This window comes from Hylobates moloch, unplaced genomic scaffold (assembly GCF_009828535.3).
Source record: "Hylobates moloch isolate HMO894 unplaced genomic scaffold, HMol_V3 SCAFFOLD_12, whole genome shotgun sequence".
Classification (NCBI taxonomy): domain Eukaryota; kingdom Metazoa; phylum Chordata; class Mammalia; order Primates; family Hylobatidae; genus Hylobates; species Hylobates moloch.
In genome coordinates, this window is record NW_026652287.1 from 35357870 (window position 1) to 35384964 (window position 27095).

Genomic DNA, 27095 nt, shown 5'->3' on the forward strand with positions numbered 1-27095 from the left:
CCTTTACTAGAAGACTAGGAGTCTTCCCCTTTTCCGAAGATCAAGCGGTAGGTTGCCATGGAAACGCGTTGAGACGGGCTTTCTGAGAAAACAAGCGGAAATAAGGGGCGGAGTTGAGGACGGAGAAGTGGTAATGTGACCTCTGATTGGTGAAGAGATGCCTCACGGTGCATTCCGATTGGTTTCACACTGACACATGCGCAGTAGAACCAGAAGCCGTTCCAAAGAGTCTAGAAGGGAGGGGAGGGGGATGAGCGATGAGGGAATAATCCCCATTGCGTCTGGAATCAGGGGGCGGGCCTGCCGCGGAGGCATCTGGGAAACGGAGTTCCCAGGTAGGCGAAGCCCCGGGGCGGTCGGGAAGTCAGCGGCGCCTGCGCGGGCGCCTCAGACTCAGGATGCGCGCGCAGCGCAACTGAGAAGGTGAGTACAGGTAACTGCGGAGGATCCGAGGGTCAGGCTGCAGAAGCCGAGAATCCCACCCCAGTCCCCAAGTACAGAGGTGAGGGGAAGCGAGGCGGAACGAGGGGACGTCACCCGACCCCCTAGCCGCAGCTCGGCCGGGGTTTCCGTGACGTCAGCACGACCCTTTTTGGGAGGCGGAGGCCCCTGCGGTCGGGGTTCGGAATGAGAGCGGCTCCGGGTCGCGGGGTTCACTATCCTCCTCTTGAGCTTCCCAAGCCACCTTGGGTTCCGTGTTGGGCATGGCTAAGGCGGAGATGGGCGGAACTTGTGGGAAGTTTGACAGCTCCTCCTCTGTGAAACTTGGCGTCTAAGTCATCCCGTGGTTTTTATGGAGGTGCGGCGGAAGGGAGGCTCTGTCGCCTAGGCAATCGCCCCACCTGCGCTGGGGCGGGGTCTGACTTTTAGCTTTTTTGCTGTGCTGTTTCCTGAACTTTCTAGGGGGAACTCTATACAGTAGTTGACACATAGCAGCTGTTCCGTAAACATTTGTTGAATAAGTCAAATAAATTAAGATAAAGACTGGCCTGAGGGTTGGAGTCTTGGGGTTTCAAGTCTTGACCTGGCCATTGCATAGGTGACTTCAGCACATCCACTTTTATTGAGCGTTTACTATATGGAAGGCTCCGTGCAACCGATATTACACTACTATAACCTGGACTTGAACGGTGCTAGTCTAATAGGCACTGTTCAAGCCCAGGTTATTATAGCAGTGTCTAAAACAAAAATCCTGCCCAGCTAATTCACATTCTCAGGGTGGTTGGGGATGCCAGACACTAAAAAAGAAATGTTAAAGACTATTTACAGGTCTACAATCCCTTATCTATAACTTTAAAATCCAAAGCGTTGTAAAAACTGAAAGGTCTTTTTCTCTGTTTTGCAACTTACTTGGTAGGCCAGCCTCACCTGGCTTTGAACTTGTTTGCTCGCAATACCCACTCTGAACTGATGTGTGACTATTTAGAATTTTTTAAGATTTTGTTGTGCAAATCATATACTTGCTTATGGAGAGTTGCCCCTGGATCTCGCCGGTGTTGTAATATGTAATAAGTTCTAAAATCCAAAAAATTTGGCTGGGCACAGTGGCTCCAGCCTGTAGTCCCAGCACTTTAGGAGACCGAGGCAGGCAGATCACCTGGGGTCAGGAGTTCAAGACCAGCCTGGCCAACATGGTGAAACCCCGTCTCTACTAAAAATAAAAAAATTAGCTGGGCATGGTGGCATGCGCCTGTAATCCCAGCTACTTGGGAGGCTGAGGCAGGGAGAATCGCTTGAACCCAGGAAGCGGAGGTTGCAAGTGAGCTGAGATCGTGCCACTGCACTCCAACCTGGATAACATAGCAAAACTCTGTCCCAAAGGGAAAAAAATTACTTTTTTTTTTTTGCCCACCATCATGCAATACATGGCAAAAGCAAGATCCAAACCCAGGCAGATTATGTCCCAAGTTTATCCTCTTAACCCCTGTACTGATCTGCTTCTAAGTGGCAGGTCTTTTTTAAGGACCATCCAGCTAGATAATTCCGGCCCTGAGCTTTGAGTCTCTGGCTGGATGTCTAGACTTGAGTGAGCGATGAATGTGTGCTGACACAGCTGGGGACCCCCCCCACCCGCCTTCTTGGCACGTTTTCTTTTGCAAAGGAGACAATTATTTATTCACTCAGCAAACGTAGACCCAGCGTTTGCTCTGTGCCAGGCCTGTTTGAGGCTCTGGGCATACTGTGGCAAACAAGGCAGGGAAAAGTCCCCGCCATCATGAAGCTTACATTCTAGTAAGTCAGAGTATGTCAGGTAGTGATAAGCACTGTGAAGAAAAATAAAGCAAGGTAAGGAGGATAAAACATGCTATTAGTAAAATGGTGTCCAGGGCCAGGCACAGTGGCTCCCAGGACTTTGGGAGTCTGAGGGGTATCACCTGAGGTCAGGAGTTCAAGACCAGCCTGGCCAACATGGTGAAACCCCATCTCTACTAAAAATATAAAATTAGCCAGGTGTGGTGACACGCACCTGTAATCCCAGCTACATGGGAGGCTGAGGCAGGAGAATCACTTGAACTCGGGAGGCAGAGGTTGCAGTGAGCCGAGATCGTGCCATTGCACTCCAGCCTGGGTGAAAAGAGCGAAACTCCATCTCAAAAAAAAAAGAAAAGAAAAAACACAGTAAAATTGTGTCCAAGAAGGTCTCTGAGAAGGTGACATTTGAACAGAGAGCTAAAGAATGTGATGAGGAAGTGAACTGTGTGCACTCTTGGGGGGACAGCGTTCCAGGCAGATGGGCGAGCAGGTGGAAAGGGCTTGGGGAAGAAACATCCTTGTCACGATTGGGGAAAAGCACCAAAGCCGGCGTGGCTGACTCAGCATGAGCAAAGGGAGATGGTGGGAGACGTCAGAGAGGGAACAGGGAAGTGGCAGATCATACAGGGGCTCCTGGGCCATGGTAGGAATTTTGGCATTTATTCTGTCTAAAATGAAATCCACCATACAGTTTTGAGTAGAGGAGGGACAGGGTCTGACTTACATTTTATTTATTTATTTATAGGACTGAGTCTCGCTCTGTCACCCAGGCTGGAGTGTAGCAGTGCAATCTTGGCTCATTGCAACCTCTGCCTCCCAGGTTCAAGTGACTCTTGTGCCTCAGCCTCCCAAGTAGCTGGAATTACAGGCGCCCACCACCACGCCCGGCTGATTTTTTTTTTTTTTGTACTTTTTTAGTAGAGACAGGGTTTCACCATGTTGTCCAGGCTGGTCTGGAACTCTTGACCTCACGTGATCCGCCCACCTCGGCCTCCCAAAGTGCTGGGATCACAGGCATGAGCCACTGTGTCCGACCTACCATGTGGGCCAGGGCAGGGACAGGGACAGGGTCTGACTTAGATTTTAAACAGATCCCTCTAGCTACTGGGTTGAAAATAGATTGTAGGGACAAGCGCAGAAGCCGAAAGTCTAGTTAGGAGGCTGCTGCAGTAGCACAAGGGAGAGATGGTGGCCTAGACCAGGCTGGTGACGGTGTCAGAACCGGGGGTGGCACATGGTTAAAAGACTGTCTTGCCCTGGTTCCACACCCAACATCAGCTTCCAGATTTAAATCTACAAGAATGTTCTGACCTGCTGCCCTGAGAACCCAGTCCGGTTTTGCATTTTCGTTGTATAAATCGGCACCAGGTGAAGAACATGGGCTTTTGGGTTCTGGATTTCAGCTGCGTCCCCACTGTTTTCTAGGTGAGTGGAGTCAGGTCTGGGGGAAGGAGAATTGTCACCCTTTGAGCATCATTTTGTAGGTTTCAAAGATGGGATGATCATCCCTACCTTACAGGGTGGAGGGAAAGATTAAACAAAATCATGTGTCTGGCTTGCCGCTTAAGAGCTGTGTGGCCCTGGGCAAGTCATTTTCTCTCTGAGCCTCTGCTTCTCATCTCCCCAAAGGGGAAATCATTCTTACCTTGAAAAGGGTGATTGGGAAGGTTCTGTAGATAATACCTGCCGAGAACTTAGCACAGTGGTCTGCACATACTGAACTGCCATGAAATGAGAACCGTCTTGAGTGACTGACTTGACCTCTCTGTGCAGCAGGGACTCCCTGTTCAGGTTACTATGTCTAGAGAACAAATTGTCCCATAATTCACTGGTGAAGAACAGCCATTTCTTGTGCCCATGGATCCTATGGGCCAGGAATTCAGAGTGAGCACAGTAGGGTGGCCTGTTTCTGCTCCCCAGTGCCTGTGCCTTAGCAGGAAGACTTGAAGGCTGGGGTTTAAGTGGTCTGAGGACTTGCCCACTCACCCAGCAGCTGATGCTGGCTGTTGGCCAGGGGCCTCAGTTCCTCTCCACCTGAGCCCCTCCATCTGTTTTCTCTGCCTGGGCTACTTTAGGCTGCCTCATGCCGTGGAAACTGGCTTCCATGAGTGAGCATCCTGAGTGAGCCAGCCAGGTGCAAGTTGTTTTTTATGACCCAGCCTGGGAAGTCTCATGGCCTTACTGCTGCCGGTCCTCTTGGTAGGAGCAGTCACAGCTCTGCCCAGATCCAAAGCGGGAAGAACAGAGACCCTGACTCCTGGGAGGAGGGGTTACGAGGTTCCAAAGAGCACCCAGGACCAGAAATATTCATGTGACCTGCTTTGGAAAATACAAATGCCACACTCTCCTATGAAGTGGTGATAATTCTGGAACCTGCGTCCTGGGCTGTTGTATAAACTAAACAGGATAATGCATAGAAAGCTGTCTGCCTGGAGGACTCCTTCCCAGATATTGACAGCTCGCTCCCTGGTTTCCTCTGGGTCTCTGCTCAGATTCCTCCCTCTGGGCAAGGCCTTCCTTGGCCACCCTGTGTGAATAGTGACCCACCAACCTCTGCGGCATCCTGTTTTCTTCTGTAGTACTTTATTGTCCTCCATAGAACTTTCTCCATCTGACCTGTTCAGCAGTTCCTTGCTCATTTGTTTGTTAGTTTCTCTTCCCCCACCAGAACGTGAGCATCCTGAAGGCAGGGGCTGTGTTGTTTCCTTTGCTGCTGTTTCCCCTGTGGCTGGCATAAACAGGAAACTCGGTGAATAATTATAGAGTGAATGAATGAATGAATGGATTTGGCACATGCTGGTGACATGGCCAGTGCTCAATAAACATTAGCCATTATCTTTCATTTCTATGTGAAAGCATGAGTCAGCCTCTCCACTTTTGTTCACTTACAGGTTGCTGTCAAGATGGAGTTTCCAGCCCAGTAAATCCAAGGGCCAGACCGTGACCTCGTAAAGGTATTATCCCTTGGGCACAGCCTCTCAAGGCCTTTTTCCTTTTTCCCACCAGCAGCTGGCTCCTGCTTGTCTCCTCTGGGTTGCTGCCGGCCGGCTTTACTCCCAGAAGGAACGTTGTCGTGGGTATGGCAGGGCTCACCTGGTTAGGCACTTGCTGCATCCTGGAGGCATCTTTATTGGAGGGCAGCCAGCATCTAGGGAAATTCTACTTAACGTGAAGCCATGTAAAACCATCACAGATTTCTGCCAGGTGTGGAGGCTCATGCCTATAATTCCAGCATTTTGGGAGGCTGAGGCAGATGGATCACTTAAGGTCAGGAGTTCGAGACCAGCCTGGCCAACATGGTGAAACCCTATCTCTACTAAAAATATAAAAATTAGCTAGGTGTGGTGGCGCCTACCTGTGGTCCCAGCTACTCAGGATGCTGAGGTAGGAGAATCGCTTGAACCTGGGAGGCAGAGGTTGCAGTGAGCTGAGATCGCACCACTGCACTCCAGCCTGGGCAATAAGAGCAAAACTCCATCTCAAAAAAAAAAAAAAAAAAAAAATTAGCTGGGTGTAGTAGCGCATACCTGTAGTGCATACCCAGCTACATGGGACACTAGCAGGAAAATCGCTTGAACCTAGGAGACAGAGGTTGCAGTGAGCCAAGATCTTGCCACTGCACTTCAGCCTGGGTGACAGAATGAAACTCTGTCTCAAAATAAATAAATAAAACCATCACAGATTTCTAAATAACCCCTTTGTTCACATGAGAAATCTAGACTGGGCATGGTAGCCACACCTGTAATCCCAGCACTTTGGGAGGCCAAGGCAAGAAGATTGCTTGAGCTCAGGAGTTCGAGACCAGGGCAACATAGCAAGACCCCGTCTCTACAAAAAGTAAAAAAAAAAAAAAAAAAAAAGCCAGGCATGGTGGCACATGCCTGTAGTCCCAGATACTTGGGAGACTGAGGTGAGAGGATGGCTTGAGCCCAAGAGCTCGAGGCTGCAGTGAGCCATGATCATGCCATTGCACTCCAGCCTGAGTGACAGGGTGGGACCCTGTTGCTAAAAAATAAAAAAGAAGTATAGAGTCTGGCTAGGCTAGGCTTCAGTAACAAGCAACTTCTAGATCTTAGTGGTTTAACACAATCACACATTATTTCTCACTAATACAACTCTCCAAGCATCAGCCTCTATACAGTTTAAAAATATATATATTTTTTAATTAGCCAGGCATGGTGGCTCACGCCTGTAATTCCAGCTATTCAGGAGACTGAGGCAGGAGAATCGCTTGAACCCAAGAGGCGGAGGTTGCAGTGAGCCAAGCTTGCGCGACTGCACTCCGGCCTGGGTGACAGAGCGGGACTCCATCTCAAAAAAAAAAAATTTTTTTTAATTTTTAATTTACCTGGGTACATAGTAGGTATATATATTTATTGGGTAAATCTAGGCAGTTTGGTCTTGTGACGCCAGTGTCAACACCCAGGTTTGCCTGGCGGAGAGGGAAGAGGCAGTGAGACCTCTAGCTTAACAAAAATGCTCACCAGTATTTATGCCTTTGAGAAGAGAGATATGTTCTTTTACATATTATTAGCAGGACAACAAATCACTAAGTTAGACAACCAGTCAAAATGACTGGCTTTCTAGAGAGTAAAAGATACTTGACCGACAGCCTTTGCAGTCCAGATGTCTTACACGACTCCTTTGTTTGAAAAAACAGAAGAGCAGATTTATGCCATAAAGTGTTTCTGCTCTTCTGCAGCCTAAGGAAGAGGAATCCAGGACCCCTTCTCTCCTCATGTGGCTGACATTTCTTTCACCAGCTAATGGGATGGCCTGTGGTTTTTAAGGACAAGCTCTAGAATTTCAAAAGTCAGTACCTAGAGGAAATAGACAGTCCTGAGGAGCTCAGAACTTCCTATCGAAGAAAGGGAAGAACAGAAATATTAATGACTGGAATATAGTAACTTGGGTACAAGGCATGATATGGTCACAGCAAGCACTAACATAAAAGGCTTTCTATGGGCCAGGCCCTGTTCTCAGCACCTCATATAAATGTATTCATTTAGACCTCATCGACCATTCTATAAGATAGGAGCTGGGAGAAGCCCCATTTTACAGTGGGGTGGACTGTGACACAGAGGTTAAGTAGCTTGTCCAGCATGCAGCAGATCTGGGGTTGAAATCTGGCAGCTTGGGGCCAAACCTGTGATTTTAAGGACTCCACTGTTTGCATTTGCAACAGAAGCCAGCCTTTGCAGTGAATAAAAGAAAAGAGTTTGATCAGAATGGTCTCTTGCAGCCAGGATGGTAGCTCATGCCTGTAATCCCAGCACTTTGGGAGGCTGAGGCCGGAGGATTGCTGGAGGCCAGGAGTTCCAGACCAGTCTGGGCAACATAGTGAGACCCCGTCTCTACAAAAAAAACTTAAAAAATTAGTCAATTGTGGTGGCACACACCTATAGTTCCAGCTACCTGGGAAGAGTGCTTGAGCCCAGGAGTTTGAGGCTGCAGTAAGCCATGATTATGCCACTGCATTCCTCCCTGGTGACAGTGAGACCCTATCTCTAAAATAATTTAAAACTGAATATTCTCTTTCAAGGTGAAATTAAATCACAAGCACATGTTTATATTAACTTCTATTTCAATAGTTTCACTTTTTTATGTTTTTTTGAGGCAGAGTTTCACTCTTGTTACACAGGCTGGAGTGCGATGGCGAGATCTCGGCTCACCGCAACCTCCGCCTCCCGGGTTCAAGCGATTCTCCTGCCTCAGCCTCCCGAGTAGCTAGGATTACAGGCGTGTACCACCACGCCTGGCTAATTTTGTATTTTTAGTAGAGACAGGGTTTCTCCTTGTTGGTCAGGCTGGTCTTGGACTCCTGACCTCAGGTGATCCGTCCACCTCGACCTTCCAAAGTGCTGGGATTACAAGCATGAGCCACCGTACCCGGCCAATAGTTTCACTTTTAATTGCTAATGTACACTAAGCCTGAGACTATAAGAACAAATAAATGGCCCTTTTTTGTTGCCGCTGTTTGTTTTGTTTGGTTGAGACGGAGTTTTCACTCTTGTTGTCCAGGCTGGAGTGCAATGGCATGATCTTGGTTCACTGCAACCTCCACCTCCCAGATTCAAGCGACTTTCCTGCCTCAGCCTCCTGAGTAGCTGGGATTACAGGTGCACGCCACCACACCTGGCTAATTTTTTTTGTATTTTTAGTACAGACAGAGTTTCACCATGTTGGACAGACTGGTCTCAAACTCCCGACCTCAGGTGATCTGCCTGTGATGGCCTCCCAAAGTGCTGGGATTACAGGCTTGAGCCACTGCGCCCGGCCTATTGCTGCTCTTTGTTAGATGCTCATTACAAATAGCACTGCCATAATGAAGGGCAATACAAACTGCCTGTTGTACTTCATCTTTGTTAATTTCCCTTCTTCACTTAACTGGCTTAAAACTCTTCTATATCCTCATTTGTTATAGGCTCAGTATGTAATTTGGACTTTTAAAAAGTATCAGGAATTAGCTCAGAGAGATGCAAAGCATAGAGGGTGATTTAGTGAACACTCATCATTCTACTAAATCAGTCAGGATAGAATAGGCTGTGCTGCCGTGACAAATAAACCCTGAAACCTTGGTGGCTCAATACAGCAGAAGTGTATTTGTTGATCATGAGGTTCCAGTGTGGACCAGGCAGCCCTCCTTCATCTTGTTGCTATGTCAGTTGGGAGCCATGGCCTCCAGGGCCATCCCTGCAGGTGGAGGGGAAGGCAGAGGAGGTATTCTGACTCCTAACTGCCTCGGCCATGAGATGACTCTACTCACACCCCATTGGCCAGAATTAGTCATGTGGCCTCTACCTTGTTGCAAGGGAACCTGGGAAGTATAGGGGAGCATATCGATACTTGGAGAACATTGACTGTCACTCCCATTCCAATTGCATGTTTTAAGAAGTGAACATCACAAACATAGTTGAAGACCCTGGTTGTGCCTCCTGCCACTCACCCTGTGATTAAGAGCAGTTCTCCAACAATACTTCCACTGACCTTCAGCTGGCCCGTTTCACTTCGTGTTTGTTCATTCTGTTTTGTAGCATGATCTCCTTCTGTCCAGACTGTGGCAAAAGTATCCAAGCGGCATTCAAATTCTGCCCCTACTGTGGAAATTCTTTGCCTATAGAGGAGCATGTAGGGTCCCAGACCTTAGTCAATCCACATGTGTCATCCTTCCAAGGTAAGAACCAGAGCACTGAGCCTATTTCTGCAGTGGGGATGAGGTGCATGCACATGTGTGTCTGCGGAGGGAGGATGCCTTTGCAGCCTGTCTGACCCTGTCCTGACACTGGAGAAGCCCAGGTCTCAGGACTGGACCCCTCTGTCTACCCTCAGTCCCTTGGCCTCTTACTGGCCTCATGGCTTTGAACACTGTCTCCATGTTAACAACTCCTTCATTTCTATCTCCAGCCAGCCTGAACTCCCCTGCTTGGAGGAGATATATGTGCAGCCTGCCAGCTTGGCACCTGCAGGTTGAGTATCCCTTATCCGAAATGATGAGGACCAGAAGTGTTCTGATTTTGGATTTTTTCAGATTTTGGAATATTTGCATTATACTTACTGGTTGAGCATCCTGATTGAAAAATCTGAAATCTGGCTGGGCACAGTGGCTCATGCCTGTAATCCTAGCACTTTGGGAGGCTGAGGCAGGCAGAGCACTTGAGGTCAGGAGTTCAAGACCAGCCTGGCCAACATCCTGAAATCCCATCTCTACTAAAAATACAAAAATTAGCTGGGCATAGTGGCGCATGCCTGTAATCCCACCTACTTGGGAGTCTGAGGCAGGAGAATTGCTTGAACCCAGGAGGCGGATGTCGCAGTGAGCTGAGATTGCGCCACGGCACTGCAGCCTGGGCAACAGAGTAAGACTTGATGTCAAAAAAAAAAAAATCTGAACTTCACAGTAGTCCAGTGAAATTTCCCTTGAGCATCCTGTTGGCCCTCAAAGTTTCAGATTTTGGAGCATTTTGCATTTCAGATTTCTGGATTTGGGATGCTCAGCCTGTGTTGGATGTCCTGGTCACATCTCAGTCTGAACATGCCTTCACCTGATCTCCTGGTGTTCCTGCCGCCTGCGCTGCCACAGACTTCCCCATTGCCGTGAATAGCAGTCCATTCATCCAGTTTCCCAGGCTGGACCCTGGGGATCATCCTTGAGTTCTCTTTGTCTCGCAACCTGTGACACACCCACCCCTTCAGCAAATCTTGTTGGCTCCCTCTTTACAATCAGTGCAGTATCAGCCCACTTCCTTCTCCGCACCTCCCACATCCCTGGTCCTCACCTCTCTTATGCAGAAGCCTTCTTGCCCTCTGCTCCCCTCTCTTGTCCCTGTAGTCGTCTTCACGCAGCCGCCAGAGAGATCCTGTGAATACAGTCAGAGCCCATCATTCCTCTGCTCATACTTTCCCACGTGAGGCGACGGGACCAGGTCCCCATTTCCCCTCAGACCCCACCTCCCGACCCTCCTGCTGTTGCCTCTGCTCTTCCAGCCACACTGGCCTCTTGGCTGCCCCTCCACACCTCAGCACGACTGGGCCTCAGCCTGTGCGCTTGCCGCTCTCTCCTGGACGCCTCTTCCCTTATGGGCCTGCATGCCCCACTCTTTCACTGCCTTCAGGTTTTGTTTTTTGTTGTTTTTGTTTTTGAGACTGAGTCTTGCTCTGTCACCCAGGCTGGGGTGCAGTGGCGTGATCTTGGCAACATCTCGGCTCACTGCAACCTCCGTCTCCCAGGTTCAAGCAATTATCCTGCCTCAGCCTCCCAAGTAGCTGGGATTATAGGTGCCTGCCACCACGCCCAGTTAATTTTTGTATTTTTAGTAGAGACAGGGTTTCACCATGTTGGCCGGCTGGTCTCAAATTCCTGACCTCAAATGATCCACCCGCCTTGGCCTCCCAAAGTGCTGAGATTACAGACATGAGCCACCACGGCCAGCCTTGTTTTTTTTTAAATGGAGTCTTACTCTGTCACCCAGGCTGGAGTGCAGTGGCCACAATCTCAGCTCACTGCAACCTCCGCCTCCTGAGTTCAAGTGATTCTTGTGCCTCAGTCTCCCGAGTAGTTGGGATTACAGGTATGTACCACCACGCCCGGCTGATTTTTATATTTTCAGTAGAGATGGGGTTTCACCACGTTGGCCAGGCTGGTCTTGAACTCCTGGCCTCAAGTAATCTACCTGCCTCAGCCCCCCAAAGTGTTGGGATTACAGTCATGAGCCACTGTGCCCAGCCATGCCTTCAGGTATTTATTCAATTGTTACTTTCTCAGAGACACTTTCCTTGCCACTACTAATTAAAGTTGCATCTTCCCTCTATGCAATGATCCTGTCCCCCTTCCTTGCTGTGTATTTCTTTTTGGTACTTGTCTCAACCCTATTAAATACATTATTTTGCTTATATTGCTTCTTCTGTAAGCTCCATAAGGACAGAAACTTTCTGTGTTTCTGTAACCTGTGTTGATTGTGGTTTTGTAATCTGCTGTTTGCACAGCACCTGGGTCTGTGCCTGGCATGGTATTGGGTGCTGAGAAATCTTACTGACTGGTTGAATGAATTAATTAAATATCAGTAGTAGGTCTTGCTCACTGGAAAGCCCAAGCCCAGATACTATATTGGTAAATCAGAGAGGGTTTATCCATCGGACAGTTGTGCAGAAGGCAGTCAGCTTACATGGCGGGGAGTTGAGTGACATTCGTTTTATCATTTGGGAATGTGTTTAGCTGCAGATAACAGAAAACGCTATGACAAGGGTTTAAACAAATGATTAGGTTTATTTTTCTTTTCTTTCACTGGTAAGTATGTACAGCAATATTTTTCTTACTAAAAAAAAGGGGACAGTGAGTATTGGGATGGTGTCCCCATGATGCCCTAAGGCACCCAGGCTCCTCTGTCTGCACTGAGCCATCCTTAGCATATGGCTTTTGTTCCCATGCCTACTGCCTTGAGGTCTCAAGTTGACTTCTTCATCTCCACAGTTCCAGGCAAATGTGAACAGCGCTTGCCTTGGCCCAACTTGAGAGTCAGAGTGTTTTGTTTGTTTTGTTTTGTTTTTGAGACGGAGTCTCGCTCTGTCGCCCAGGTTGGAGTGCAGTGGCGCCATCTCGGCTCACTGCGAGCTCCACCTCCCGGGTTCTCTCCATTCTCCTGCCTCAGCCTCCCGAGTAGGTGGGACTACAGGCGCCCACCACCACGCCCGGCTATTTTTTTTGTATTTTTAGTAGAGATGGGGTTTCACCACGTTAGCCAGGATGGTCTCTATCTTCTGACCTCGTGATCCGCCCGCCTCGGCCTCCCACAGTGCTGGGATTATAGGCGTGAGCCACCACTCCCAGTCTTTGTTTTTTTGAGACGGAGTCTCGCTCTGTCGCCCAGGCTGGAGTGCAGTGGCGCCATCTCGGCTCACTGCAACCTCTGCCTCCCAGGTTCAAACAATTCTCCTGCCTCAGCCTCCCTAGTAGCTGGTATTACAGCCGCACACCACCACACCTGGCTAATTTTTGTATTTTTATTAGAGACTGGCTTTCCCCATGTTGGCCAGGCTGGTCTTAAACTCCTGGCCTCCCAAAGTGTTGGGATTATAGGCATGAGCCACCGCGCCAGGCCAGAGTCAGTTCTTAACCCAACCCCTGTCTTTCCTAATGCTAACCTAGAGCCCAGTTCATTATTCACTCCCTCAGTCATCAGATGGCAAATATGTATGGGTAACCTACCATGTGCTGAGGTGCTGTATTTGTCCCGAGGATTATAGTAAGAAATGAGACAGCCTTGGTTTCTGGTCTCTCAGAGTTTTTACAGCTCAGTAAGGCAACAGACATTGAATAAATGATTATCAGCAGGTTGCACGATAACAGAGGGGAACTGAATGGACCCTGGAACACATATAAGGGAACATGTTTTTCAGGGAATCAGGGAAAACCTCCCTAAGTGGGTAAAGTTTGAGCTGAGCTAGGGATGAAGAAGAATGGGCTGGGCACAGTGGCTCACGCCTGTATTCCCAGCACTTTGTGAGGCTGAGGCAGCCTGATCACCTGAGGTCGGGAGTTTGAGACCAGCCTAACCAACATGGAGAAACCCTGTCTCTACTAAAAATACAAAATTAGCCAGGCGTGGTGGTGCATGCCTGTAATCCCAGCTACTCGGGAGGCTGAGGCAGGAGAATTGCTTGAACCCGGGAGGGAGAGGTTGCAGTGAGCCGAGATTGCGCCATTGCACTCCAGCCTGGGCAACAAGAGCAAAACTCCGTCTCAAAAAAAAAAAAAAAAGGAATGAGCAAGGTAGGAGTTGGCACATATGTTCCAGGCGCTGGGACATGGTATGGGGAGCAGATGTGAGGTGAGGGGAGCCAGGCACACTGGAGGAGTAAGGAACATTTCCGCCTGGGGGAAGACAGGCAGGGCCACAGGAAGGAGTTTGGTTTTAACTGTTGGTGACGTGGAGAGCTGCGGAAGAGCTTCTACCAAGTAGGCAACACAATAGGCTTTGCATTTTGGAAAGATTTCTGTGGCTTCTCGGTGTGGAAAATGGATTCGAGGCATGGAAACCAGTTAGGAGGCCATTCCAGTAGCCCAGGGACCAACCATGCTGGCTGAGTTAGTCAGTGTCAACTAAAAAGAAAGGACATTTGTTTTTAGCAATATGGCAGACCAGATGATAATAAAAACTCTTTATAGTTCAGTGTGCCCAAATAATGTGGAATAAAACATTAAAATGTCCTTTTAAAATATAGAGCTAAGTAGTAGGAAAGTAAAGGGAGTCCATGGAAATGAGAAACAGCAGGAAAACAGAGACCACAGGGCTAAGCAAGTGTTACATAGGTGTTATTTGTCCTGGGGCTGTTTGCTGATGGCCTTGAGCCTGTGTTTTATTGGGGTGCAGGAGACAAAGCTTAGGGCCTTAGCAGTACAGGAGTTGCAGTTGGAAACCTCCTCTTAAACCTGGGGCTCCTCAGTGGGTGAACTACAGCAAAAGTAATTGTTCCACAGAGAAAATTGGTGGAGACATTTGTCAGCCTTGGTGGTGGATAAATAAAGGAGGTATGTCTTCTTTGAGAATTCCCCTTTTGTTTTTGTTTTTTTGTTTGTTTGTTTTTGTTTTTTTTGAGACATAGTCTCGCTCTGTCATCCAGGCTAGAGTGCAGTGGTGTAATCTTGGCTCACTGCAACCTCCACCTCCCGTGTTCAAGCAATTCTCCTGCCTCAGCTTCTCAAGTAGCTGGGTTTACAGGCACCTGCCACCACACCCACCTAATTTTTATATTTTTAGTAGAGACGGGGTTTCACCATGTTGGACAGGCTGGCCTCAAACTCCTGACCTCAGGCGATCCACCCGCCCTGGCCTCCCAAAGTGCTGGGATTACAGGCATGAGCCACCACGCCCAGCCTTCTTTGAGAGTTCCTAACCAAGAATTCACATTCTCACCAGTTTGGGGCCAGAATTCACACTGATCTGTGTGGTCCCCCAAAATGCAAGCTGAACATTTAACTTAAAGTGGTGAGATGTGGGTACCACTCCCTGCCTGATATAAACAAATCTTCTCTTGGAAAACATCCTTTAAAGACAAACCTCAGGGAATTACCACAGGTCAACGTCCAAGGATCGTGAGTACCAGTCTCTGTTGATTTACAAAGACACCAGGAAATAAGCTAGCCTGAGAGTCAGCAAAAACAACAAACTACAGAATCAGACCTGCCAAGACCACAGACCTTAGAATTAATAGATGAGAATGTTTACAAAGCATGCTTAATACGTTTAAATAAATGAAATAACAAATTGAAAGTATAACGAAGGAATAGGTTAAAATTGCACAGGCAGATAAGAGAAGGAACCACATAAAAACTCTAATGATTGTATGTGTATATATGTATATGTGTGTGTCTATATATGTATATATGTGTATATATATATACACACAATCGTTGTATGTGTGTATGTGTGTGTGTGTGTGTGTGTATATATATATTATAATCATTGTCATCAGAAACTCAGTGGGTGGTTTAAACAGCAGACTAGACATAGCTGGGAGAATTAGTTAACTGGAAGATAGATTTTAAGAAGTTACATGGAAGAGGCCGGGCATGGTGGCTCATGCCTGTAATCCCAGCACTTTGGAAGGCTGAGGCTGGCGGATCACTTGGGGTCAGGAGTTCAAGACCATTCTGGCCAACATGGTGAAACCCCGTCTCTGCTAAAAGTATAAAAATTAGCAACATTACAGGCATGTTGGTGCATGCCTGTAATCCCAGCTACTTGGGAGGCTGAGGCAGGATAATTGCTTGAACCCAGGAGGCAGAGGTTGCAGTGAGCCAAGATCGCACCACTGCACTCCAGCCTGGGCAACAGAGTGAGACTCCATCTCAAATATACATACATATAAAGAAATTATGTGGAAAGGACACAGAGTGGCAAGGTGCTGGAAGATACAAGAGAGGCAAAGACCTAAGAAGGAGAGAACAACTAAAAGGAACAGTTTGCTTAGATATTTACATAATAGAAGAAGCAAGAATTGGTGTTGAGGACCAAAGAGAACAGCATAGCTGAGTATAACCTCAGGGCTCCCAGTCCAATGGTGCCTGCAAAGGGGCCTTTGTAACTCCAGTCTGCGTTTTGTCTGCCTTTCTTTAGGCTCAAAGAGAGGGCTGAGCTCCAGTTTTGAAACTTCTCCTAAGAAAGTGAAATGGTCCAGCACCGTCGCCTCTCCCCGATTATCCCTCTTCTCAGATGGTGACAGTTCTGAGTCTGAAGATACTCTGAGTTCCTCTGAGAGATCCAAAGGTAAGAGTTAAGGTCCATCTGGCCTGACTCTGAGTGGAGCAAACTTGGGTCATCTGATGATCTTTGGGACAAAACTGCCACAGCCCCGGCTCAAACATCTTCCATCCCTGCCTGGACTCTGACTCCAGCACCTTCCCCAGCCTCCCATCTCCCCCTCCAGTCTGCCTCTATATGGCCCCAGATGGGTTTTTCAGCACCCAGAGCTGCCCCGGCCCCTCCCTGCACACAAACCCTTACTGTTCCCGGCGCCCTCAGACCAAGCTCTTCAGTCTGGCATCTGTGTGGCCTGGTTCCTGCTTTAGCCCTCAACACAGTCTTTGCCCAGAAAACACTTTTGGGGATTAACCTTGGTCTTTGCTAAGCCTGTTCCCTCAGCCCAGGGCACTCTCACCTTCCTTCTTGGCCTTGTGTACTGCCGCTCAGCCGGTCTGGTCTCTAGGAAGCTTCTGTTGAGTGCCACAGTCTCGCATCCAGACCTCCTCATTGTCCTCCAGAGCCTCTTTCCAGCCTCTTTGGCGCCCCCCGTGCCTGCTGCAGCCTTCACTGGAGCGCATGTCACTCTAGGCTCCACGTGCCTTTCGGCCTCCCTTTCTGGGCTGGGGGCCCTTTGTGGGTAGGGACCCAGCACAACTTGTGTATATACCCTGTGCCCAGACAGTGCCCAGGACACGGGAGGCCTGAGGACTGTGTTCCTTCTCCTGTTCACTGAGCCCCTGGATCTGAAGCCACAGCCACAGTGGCAGTGTGAGGCATCCCCTTTGCTCCTTGTTATCCTCTGGGCCCAGAGGCCTCTTGCCATTACTTGCCTTGAGGGGATGGTGGGTGGGAGGAACAGAGTAAGCGATGTCTTTTCCTGTGTCCAAGTCTGTCTCCCACCACACTCGCCACATTCTCTTGCCAGGCTAGGAGCCCTTCTAGGGCAGGGCTTCAGTCTAACAAATTTTTTTGCCCTTTTCTATCTCAAGACTGAGTCCTTTTTCAGGATGTTTTTGGGAAAATGTCTAGAATGTCCTTTTTTCCCTGGCAAACTTCTACTCATCCGACAAGACCCAACTCTAACATCCCTTCCTCCAGGAAGCCTACCCTGACTTCTCCAGGCAGGACCTCTTTCTCTTTTGGGCCCTAATATCTGTCTGTACTGCCCTGTCTGAGACCTGCATCTGACTAGCTGTGTCTAGAGCAGACTTGCCCACCAAACTGGGTACTCCTGAGGGAAGTATGCAGGTCCGACTTCTATCTGGTGCCCCAGCGTCATCACACAAAGGCCTGATTCACAGAAGTTCCCAGGAAATGTTTGTTGAATGAACGAATTCATAAAGGAACAGTATTTTGCATGCTGTTTCACTCCCCATCTAACTTTTCTCTCCTGGATGGTGCTTTTGCTTTATTCTTACCATCCTCCTGCAGGCTCCGGGAGCAGACCCCCAACCCCCAAAAGCAGCCCTCAGAAGACCAGGAAGAGCCCTCAGGTGACCAGGGGCAGCCCTCAGAAGACCAGCTGCAGCCCTCAGAAGACCAGCTGCAGTCCTCAGAAGACCAGGCAGAGCCCTCAGAAGACCAGGCAGAGCCCTCAGACACTGAAGCGGAGCCGAGTGACCACCTCACTTGAAGCTTTGCCCACAGGGACAGTGCTGACAGACAAGAGTGGGCAACAGTGGAAGCTGAAGTCTCTCCAGACCAGGGACAACCAGGGCATTCTCTATGAAGGTACACTCTGTCCATGGGCGGCCAGGGTCTGGGTCGTCTCAGCACCAGGACAGTGGGAGGGGACCCCTTTCTGATAATGGGAATGGAAACCACATCCCTAGCTGCAGACCTGTCGCTAGGCAACTTTCTCTTAGACCTAGGACTCTACGCCTACCCACCTGCAGGGCCGGGCAATAGTGGGAATGAGGAATGAGTGCAGCAGGCTGGAGTAAGGCAGTTGGGAGTGGTGGGGACTGCGGCCAGTTGGAAGGCATGTGCCCTGTGTGAAGTGTGCCCCTCCTCACCCCACCTGCTATTGTCATGTGGGAGTGCAGGCCCAGGGGCTGCACGTTAAGGCTGATTGTTCTGGCCACTGTGCGGAGAGAGGATGGATCCCTACCTAAAATTTAGTTCAAACGTGGAGACTGATGATGTCACACACACACCAAGAGGATGTGAGAGGTTTATTGCTTACATAATGGGGGGCTCTGCAGAGAGCAAGCAGGCCTCCCACACAGATCTGAGATGCCTTGAGAGTGAGGAAAGGAGACCAGGTGTTTCATCATGGTTGGGGGTGGGGCTGGGCTCGGTTTCTGCACACGGGCCAACACCACGCATGGTTTGAGTCTCGTGGATGCAGACTCCAAAGGAGGGAGCACCCAGGCTTGCTCATCCACTCACCCAGGTGTGGGATGGAAGGGGAGGAGGGAGGCACAAGGCTGAAAAGCTCAGACTCTGTTACAATGAGGAAAATAATTATGGCAGTAGTATTATTAGTATTAACTGTAATAAATATTGAGTGCTTCTGCAAGGCCAGGCCTGTTCTAAGCACTTTACATGGGTTTTTCTTTTCCTTTCTTTTTGGAGCTTTTTAATTGAGATAAAACTCACATAAAAGTTATTCTTTTATTGGCCAGGCGCGGTGGCTCACGCCTATAATCCCAGCACTTTGGGAGGCCGAGACAGGCGGATCACGAGGTCAGGAGGACAAGACCATCCTGGCTAACGCGGTGAAACCCCGTCTCTACTAAAAATACAAAAAATTAGCTGGGCGTGGTGGCGGGCACCTGTAGTCCCAGGTACTCAGGAGGCTGAGGCAGGAGAATGGCGTGAACGAGGGAGGCGGAGCTTGCAGTGAGCCGAGGTTGCGCCACTGCACTCCATCCTGGGTGACAGAGCGAGACTCCATCTCAAAAAAAAAAAAAAAGTTATTCAGTGAGACTCCATCTCAAAAAAAAGTTATTCTTTTATTATTATTATTATTTATTTTTTATTTTTTTGAGAGGGAGTCTTGCTCTGTCACCCAGGCTGGAGTGCAGTGGCATGACCTTGGCTTATTACAACCTCCACCTCCTAGGTTCAAGTGATTCTCCTGCCTTAGCCTCTCAAGTAGCTGAGATTACAAGCACGTGCCACCACACCCAGCTAAATTTTTTTAATTTTTTTATTTATTTTTTGTATTTTTAGTAGAGACAGGGTGTTACCATGTTGGCCAGGCTGGTCTTGAACTGCTGACCTCAAGTGATCCACCTACCTCAGCCTCCCAAAGTGCTGGGATTACAGGCGTGAGCCACCACGAAAATTCATTCTTTTAAAGGGTGCAACCGAGTGGCCTTCAGGATATTCACAGTGTTGTGCAACCATCATCACTATCTAATTCCAGGACGTTTCTGTTACCCCAAAAAGAAACCCAGTAGTTTTGAGCCATCACTCCCATTCTTCCCCCAATCCACTGGCAGCCACTAACCGCCTTTCTCCCTCCATGGATTTGCCCCTTCTGGGTGTTCACAGAAGCGGAGTCCTGCACTGTGTGGCCTCTTGTGTCTGGCATCTCTCACTCAGCAGCGTGTGCTCAAGGTGCATCCGTGCCGTGGCGCATCACTGCCGCACTCCTTTTACGGCTGCATGATATTCCGCGGTATGGGAACACCCCGTGTGGCTTAGCCACTTAGCAGCTGATGGGCGTTTGGGTTGTTTTCCGCTTTGGGCTGTTATGAGTAATGCTGCCATGAATATTTGCTTACAAGTTATTTGATGGACAGAGGATTGCTAAATTCTCACCACAGCCTTAGGGTGTCAGTACTATCCCCATCCCCATTTTATACATAAGGAACATGGATCCCAGAGGTGTGAATTATTAGGCTCTGGGCTCCAGAATCTTCCAAGTTTTCCAGGAAGAGCTTGAAACCTAGGTTTCAATAGGAAATCTTTGAATTGGAAGTGCCCGCTGGCCAGACAAGCATGTGGGCAATCTTGAGCCTTCCGTTGGCCATCCCTGCCTTGAAGTCGGGGCAGGCGGGCAGGACAGCTGGTGTTTCAGACAGCCCCGAATCTGAGTCCTGACTTGGCTCTGACACGCTGAAGGAGCCCCAGCAAACAGCCCAGGCACTCTGTGCCTTGATGTCCTCCACTGGAAAAGTGAGATGACGCCTTGCCCCCTGTCTCCTGGGGCTGTTGGCTCAAGTGATGATAGGAGAGGGAGGCCAAGGGCTTGGAAAACTGTACAGGGTCCTTCCCAGGCAGAGGTAGGCAGTGTTAATTACAGAGGAACAGATAGGCAGGGCCAGGAAAGGTGAGGGAGAGGGGAAAGAGTGTGACCAAGACCAAGCAGGGGCAAGGGAAAGAGGGCCGTGGCTGACACCCAGGGAGCACTCACCTGTGCCAGCACTTTTATTTTTAAGAGATGGAGTCTTGCTCCATCACCCAGGCTGGAGTGCGGTTGTGCAATCACGGCTCACTGTAGCCTCAACCCCCCAGGCTCAAGTGATTCTCCCCCCTCAGCCTCCCGAGTAGCTTGGACTACAGGCATGTGCCACCACGCCGGCTAATTTTTAAATTTTTTTAAATAGAGACAGTCGCGCTGTGTTGCCCAGGCTGGTCCCAAACTCCTGGGCTCAAGTGATCCTCCCGCCTCAGCCTCCTAAAGTGCTGGGATTACAGGCAGGATCCCATGCCAGATACTTTGGGAACTCTCTGTGTCTTACCCACGTAATGCTGCCGGCCACACCATGAGATAGGCACCCATATTACCCCATCCTGCAGCTGGGGTACAGAGAGGGGAAGCTACTTGCCCAAGGGCACACAGCCTGGAAGTAGTGGAGCTGGGATTTGAATGCAGGCATTCTGGCTTCTCCCAAGAAAGGGAGAGAAAGGAGAAGGAGAGGGCGGGGAGAAAGAGTGAGAAGGAATCATGATGAGAAGGAATGAGGGGCCGAGGAGCACAGAGGGAGGAGAAAGGGAGAGGGATGAAAACCAACAGTGAGTAAGAGATTGAGGTGAGAGAGCAGGGTGGGGAGAGGGCAGGAGGGCGGGGAAGGAAGAGGGAGAAGGAAAGGAAAACACACAGGGCCAGGAGCTCCTGAGAGAAGAAACCACGCTTGCCCTCCCCAGAAACCCACAGTGGAAGCACAGGAAGGAGCTACTCTGGGCCAGTGTGGTTTTGGTTTTGCCTTTTATGACTCAGGTTGTTTGATAAAAATAGCAAACCCCAGCGCCCAGCCTGCCTGAGCCATCCATTCCTTCAGCAGTCCCTTTATTTATTTTTTAAAGTAGAGACGATCTCACTGTGTTGGCCAGGCTGGTCTCAAACTCTTGGCCTCAAGCCATCCTCCTCCCTCGGCCTCCCAAAGTGCTGGGATTATAGGCGTGAGCACTGCGCCCAGCTGCTCAGTGGATCCTTAAGCAGCACCTACTATGTGTCTGGCTGCGGTGCCAGCACAGACACAGTGCAGGGGGAGCGGGGCTGGTGAAGGCCCTGCTGATGCGGAGCTTGCATTTGGGGACACACCACCATCTGGTGGCATCGCCCCAGAGCAAATCGCCCTTTTCTTCTGCCAGTTTGCACCAGTTGAGAAGAGATGGTGGAGTTGTATGTCCCGTAGTTTAAAGCAATAACAGTAAAACAACAAGAGCAAGCTGAATCATTATGGTTATTCGAGCAGTGGACATTTTTATCCCACTCTCTGCGCTATGCTCTAAGCACTTTATTAACTCTTGTCTCTCTGTCCAGTACTGAACTATAATGTCATATATCCCGGGCCTCCCTGAGCTATATGGGAGAGCCACCATCCGTCATCAGTCACATGAATCCCTGTGGCTGCTCACTGTGGTGCGCTTGGGAGAGCTGCCTGTAGCTCAGGGTCAGGCCCACGCTGCCCTCTGCAGCCTCTGCCTTCATGGATGGAAGGTGGGGCTTGTGTTAGTTTCCTGTGGCCGCTGTAACAAGTTACCACAGTGAGTGGTTTAACACAGCACATGCTTATTCTACAGCTCTGGAGGCCAGAAGTCCAAAATCACTGGGTACGAAGTTTAGGTGTTGGCTTTGCTGGTTCCTTCTTGGAGGCTGGAGGGGAGAAGTCAGTCAGGGTCCCCAGCAGGGCCTGGGGAGGTGGAAGGCACGGGGCACCCTGGAGCTCAGCAGTGGGCTGGGTTGCCTCTGCTGGCCGCTTGTCGCTTGACCTTTCAAATGACAGCATGACCCTGTGCCTCAGTTTCCTCATCTGCAGAGGGGAGATGGTAATGCTACTGCCCTCACAGGGCTGCAGTCAGGAGAGTGAAATGAGTAGAGTGATGCCGGGAGGACAGCCAGCACCGTGTGCATGCTTCCTGGTGTTAGGGTCAGGATGGGTCCCAGAACAGTGCTCCTGCTCCAAGTTCAGGACCGGCTGACCTTTGGCAAGGGGAGGCGCTCACTTGCCTGCCTGCCACGCCCTGGTCTTCATCTGGCACATGTAGAGATTTTCCATGTGTCAGGTTTCTGGCAAGCAGAAACCTGGATCTGCCACCCTAGATCACAGAGTCTAGAGCCCTGGGCTTGTGGCCTGTCTCTCTTGGGGCCCTTGGCCAAGCCCCTTTTCCCTTCTGGCCTCCCTTGGCTCCCTCTACAATGAAAATTGCCCAGCTAGCTTTCCAGGCTGTTGGCTGCAGGGCCAGTTAGAAAAGTGAAAGAGAAAAGCTTTTTATAATCTGCAAAGCAGATTATAAAATTGTATCAAATTGCCAGCTTTTCCTGCCTGCCTCTGAGTACCGGGCATGTACACATTGTCATTGACTTCGTGGTGCCTCTGAGAGACAGGCACTGTTACTATGCCTGGGTTCCAGAGAGGGGCGGATGCTTGGTCATGATGTCACAGCCCGCTCCAGCATGATTCCCCCAGTGCTCTCCCCACAGCTGGAAAGGATCTTTCTTTCCCCGAGATGCGGCTCCTGCATATGTCTCCCTCTCTTCCCCTGGGCTCAGAGCACCCTTGGCCTTGAATGTGTAGAGCTGGCTCCCAACCCTGCTCCAGCTGCAGCTTCTTGAGGGCAAGGACGGCTTCTGGGTAACTTTGTCACCCCCTATCCCTCAGCTCAGTGTCTTAGACAGTACCAGCCTCGATGATGAAGGGAGGGTGGGAACGATGAGAGCAGAAGAAGGAGGGACACCAGCGTGAGTCAGGGTGTGCAGGCAACAAGAGCTCAACTCATGGGCTTTGGGATTAGCTAGACCCAGGTTGAGCTAGCTCTGCCACTCCCCGGCTGCGGAGCCCTGGTGTTATGGGGATATTTTAAGGCTGCCACCTGCGGAGCAATCCTGATGTGCCAGGCTTCGTGCTGGGCTCTGGGCTGAGTGGGTTCACTGAGCAGTGTGCGTGAAGGGGGATGCAGACTCCTGCTGCACACATCACTGGTGCTGCTCTTACTCCTGCTAGGCTGTTGAGTCCTTGCAGCCAGTCTCAGGGTAGGCCTTATTGCTGCCATCTTATAGACATGCAAATGGAGGCCCAAAGTCACACAGCGCACGGAGGGAGGAGCTGGGATTTGAACCCTGGTCATCCTGGCGTTTCTTGGCCTCTCTCCTCATCTGTCAGATGGGACGATGCATGTGAAGCCCACACTTAGCACAGGGCCAGAGACGGGGTGAGGTCTGTAAATGAACAGTAAGGGCTCCTGGAGCAGGCTCTGTCCGGGGACAAGCATGCAGGGTGCTTATGGGGAGCTGCCCCAGGGATGAGAACCCAGGGAGGGGGTAAGGAGCGGGAGGTGGGGCTGTGATGCAGCCCAGTGATGGCCTCAGCCAACCCTGCAGGGCTCTGGAGCAAAAGTGGTCCTTCAGCGTGGGTCTGTGTTGGGCCAGGAGAGGCTGGGCCTTTATGTCCACCTCAGTCAGTCATTGGACCTGGGTCACCCTGGGATGTGGCCTTGGATGAAGTCACTCTGCCTAGGACGCACCTAATTCCCCAGCCACAGGCTGTGACGGTACATGGGAACTGTCCACCAGGAAGCTCCTCAGAGGCTCAGTGCCCGGGGCTGTTACTGGGGAGCAGTCATGTGGCCCCCTCTGTCTGACAGGTATCCGCATCCCAGGTTCCCCAGAGGAAAGCAGGTGTTGCACAGAAACCACAGTGATTGCACAAGCAGTTTAGGCTCAGTGAGCCCCACTCACTTAGGGGATTCTGGGAGCCCTCCGGGAATCCAGGGTCCCAGACCTTGCCAGGAGAGCCATCTCAGGCCTGCTGCATTAGCCCTTCCTGCATGGCTGGATAGTGACAGAGAGAAAGAGGGAGAAGAAGCTTATTTAAAACTAGGAAGCAGCAGGTCATGAGAGCCAAGAGTGCGCTTGACCTTGTCGGAACCAGGGCACCAGAGCCGCTTCTCATTGCTGGGAAGTTTGGGGATGATGACCCTGACCTTCCCTGTGGTTATAACCTCGCTCCCTTGTTTATTCCCCGACAGCTGCACCTACCTCCACCCTCGCCTGTGACTCAGGACCCCAGAAGCAAAAGTTCTCGCTCAAACTGGTAAGTGACCCTGCAGGTAGGGGACAGCTCGGAGAGGAGGGACTTTCACAAACATATCCTTGACTTCTGAGCCCCTCTGTCAGCTGGGAGAGCTCGGCCGGGGGCCAGGGTCCCCACCTGCAAGGAGTAATAAGACCATGGGCGGGGCAGGCGCCCAGTTCTCTATCATCCCAGGGTGTTGGAAACCCACAGTTGGATCCACCCAAGTCTGGCTCTGATGCTTCCCTGCTGTGTGACCTGGGCAAGCCCATCCCCCTCAGAGCTCAGTTTCCTCATCTGTGAAATGGAGCCACTAATACCCACAGGGTGTGGCCCATCTGCCCCCTACCACTGGCCTCGCAGTGTACTCGTATCGAGCACCTACTGTGTATCACCGTGCTGGGTGTGGGGTCAAACAGAGAACCCAGCAGATGGGGTCCCCGTGCTGAGGCTTCAGTGAAATCACACATCGGGTGCCGAGCATGAGTTTCAGCAGACAGGACATGTGCACTCGAGGTCGGGGCTAAAAGGAAACAAACAGAGAAAGGGAGAGTGGCCACGAGGGTGAGTCACGCCTTCCACACAGAGGAGGTGCCTAACAGAAGGGCATCGTCGTGGTTCATAGCCCCGCCATCATCCCTGGGTGCGGGGATTATGGGTGACTCTTATTTTCTTTTTACGAGAATTGTCTCACACCCCAGAAAACCAGGGACAGCTGGGTCGGTTGCCCTCCCTCCGCACTAGATGGAGGCCATGAGAGTGGGTCAGAGCGTGGGCTGTGGAGCCAGGCTCACTAGTGGTGGATAGCAGCTGCTTTGAGAGCCTAGCATTGCCTGAGCCAGGCTGTGTTTCACAAGCACTGCTTCATTGAATCCTCCCAGTGGGGCAGCTACCGTGTCCCATTTAATGCTCCTCTGTGTGGTTCAGGTGTGTCTGGCACAGTATGCACCCCATCAACCTGAGCTGTTCCTGTTATTACTACTGTAATTATGCTCACCATCCTAGAAACAGCCTTGCTCTCTGTTCGTGCATCTGACCTCATCAACATTTCCTGAGGCTCAAAACTCAGTGATGATGAGTTGGCCCCAGGCCCAGCCCTGGAGAAGCTCCCAGTCTGGCGGGGGCCATGCCATGTCGCAGTCCCATCAGGAAGAGTGACAGGCTGGGAGGGGGGCAAAGGGCACTGGGCCAACCAGAAGACATTCACCCTCCCCATCCACTGGGAAGGCAGCTCTGTTATGAAGCATTCGAAAGGTCAGGGCTGAATGCCCAGTGATGTTCATCCATTTATTCATTCGTTCCCCAAGCCTTTCCTGCAGCCTCCTGTGAACTGAGTGCTGGGGACATCTGCAGAGATGGGTCAGACCCAATTCCTGCCCTGAAGGAGCTACCCCCTTTGGGGAGTGGGACGGGCATGAATACCCCACGTGAGATTGCTCAGGGCCTACATGGCTGTGCCCACATTGCTCGCGTCAGTCACTATGGGCTTCGCCAGCATCGTGGGGAGGACTCCAGGACGCAAAAAGGGAAAAGGAAGGACAAGAAGAAGAGAAGCTGGGGCAAGGATCCAGGCTCACTAATGACCAGTAGCAGCACCTGCTTATTAAGAACCTATTATGTGACAGTCCCTGGGCTGAGTGTCACAAGCATTATATCATTTAATTCTTTTGGGTTTTTGTTTGTTTTGAGACAGGGTCTCTCTCTGTCGCCCAGGCTGGAGTGCAGCAGTGCAATCAAGACACACTGCAGCCTCGGCCTCCTAGGTTCAAGTGATCCTTCCACTTCAGCCTCCCAAGTAGCTGGGACCACAGGCATGCACCACCACGTCCAGCTATTTTTTTTTTTTTTTTCTGGTAGAGATGGGGTCTTCCTATGTTGCCCAGGTTGGTCTGGAACTCCTGGGCTCAAGCGATCCTCCCACCTTCACCTCCCAAAGTGCTGGGATTATAGGCATGAGCCACTGCACCCAGCCTTTTGGTTTTCTTTGGGGTTTTGTGTGTGCATTTGTGTATGTGTTTACTATGTCATTGAATTCTTTCAACAAGCCTATGAGATGGCTTCCAAGTTCGTATTTAACAGATGAGGAAATGGAGACTCAGTTACTTGCTCAGGTGCACCCAGTATGCAGGTTGCTTTGTTCACAGCTATATCCCCAGTGCCCAGAATAATACTCAGCATATAATGGAGGCTTTGTAGGAAGAATGAATGAATGAATGAATGAATGGCAGAGCTGGGGTTTGAACCTAGATCTGTTAGACTTTATACTCTTAAAAACTCAGCTGCACGAGTTGTGTTTAGTTAAAATATTGGTGCTTGTTTTTTTTTTTTTTTGCAACAAAATCGCGCCCTGTCACCCAGGCTGTAGGTGCAGTCTTGGCTCACTGCAACCTCCGCCTCCCAGGTTCAAGCAATTCTCCTGCCTCAGCCTCCCGAGTAGCTGGGATTACAGGCACGCACCACCACGCCTGGCTAATTTTTGTATTTTTAGTAGAGGCGGGGTTTCACCATGTTGGCGAGGCTAGTCTAGAACTCCTAACCTCAAGTGATCCACCTGCCTCGGCCTCCCAAAGTGCTGGGATTACAGGCATGAGCCACCACACCTGGCCATTTAGTGTTATTTTAACAAATACCCAAT

The 27095-nt window shown here is 50.3% G+C and overlaps 1 protein-coding gene across 7 annotated transcripts in view; it reads left to right on the plus strand.

Moving 5' to 3' along the window:
* VRK3 (VRK serine/threonine kinase 3) overlaps positions 1-27095 on the plus strand; it is a 48981-nt gene that overhangs the window by 181 nt on the left and 21705 nt on the right. The window contains exons 1-6 of one of the 7 annotated variants that reach the window (XM_032169024.2): positions 27-47; positions 5145-5207; positions 9288-9427; positions 15867-16016; positions 17424-17723; positions 24417-24481. In XM_032169024.2, coding sequence (XP_032024915.1) covers positions 9289-9427; positions 15867-16016; positions 17424-17723; positions 24417-24481 — 654 coding nt within the window. In that variant the 5' untranslated portion in view covers positions 27-47; positions 5145-5207; position 9288. Of the gene's footprint in view, positions 1-26; positions 48-305; positions 503-5144; positions 5208-9287; positions 9428-15866; positions 16017-17423; positions 17724-24416; positions 24482-27095 lie in introns of those variants that run through there. The other 6 variants (XM_058426015.1, XM_058426016.1, XM_058426017.1 and 3 more) reach the window with 6 other exon arrangements.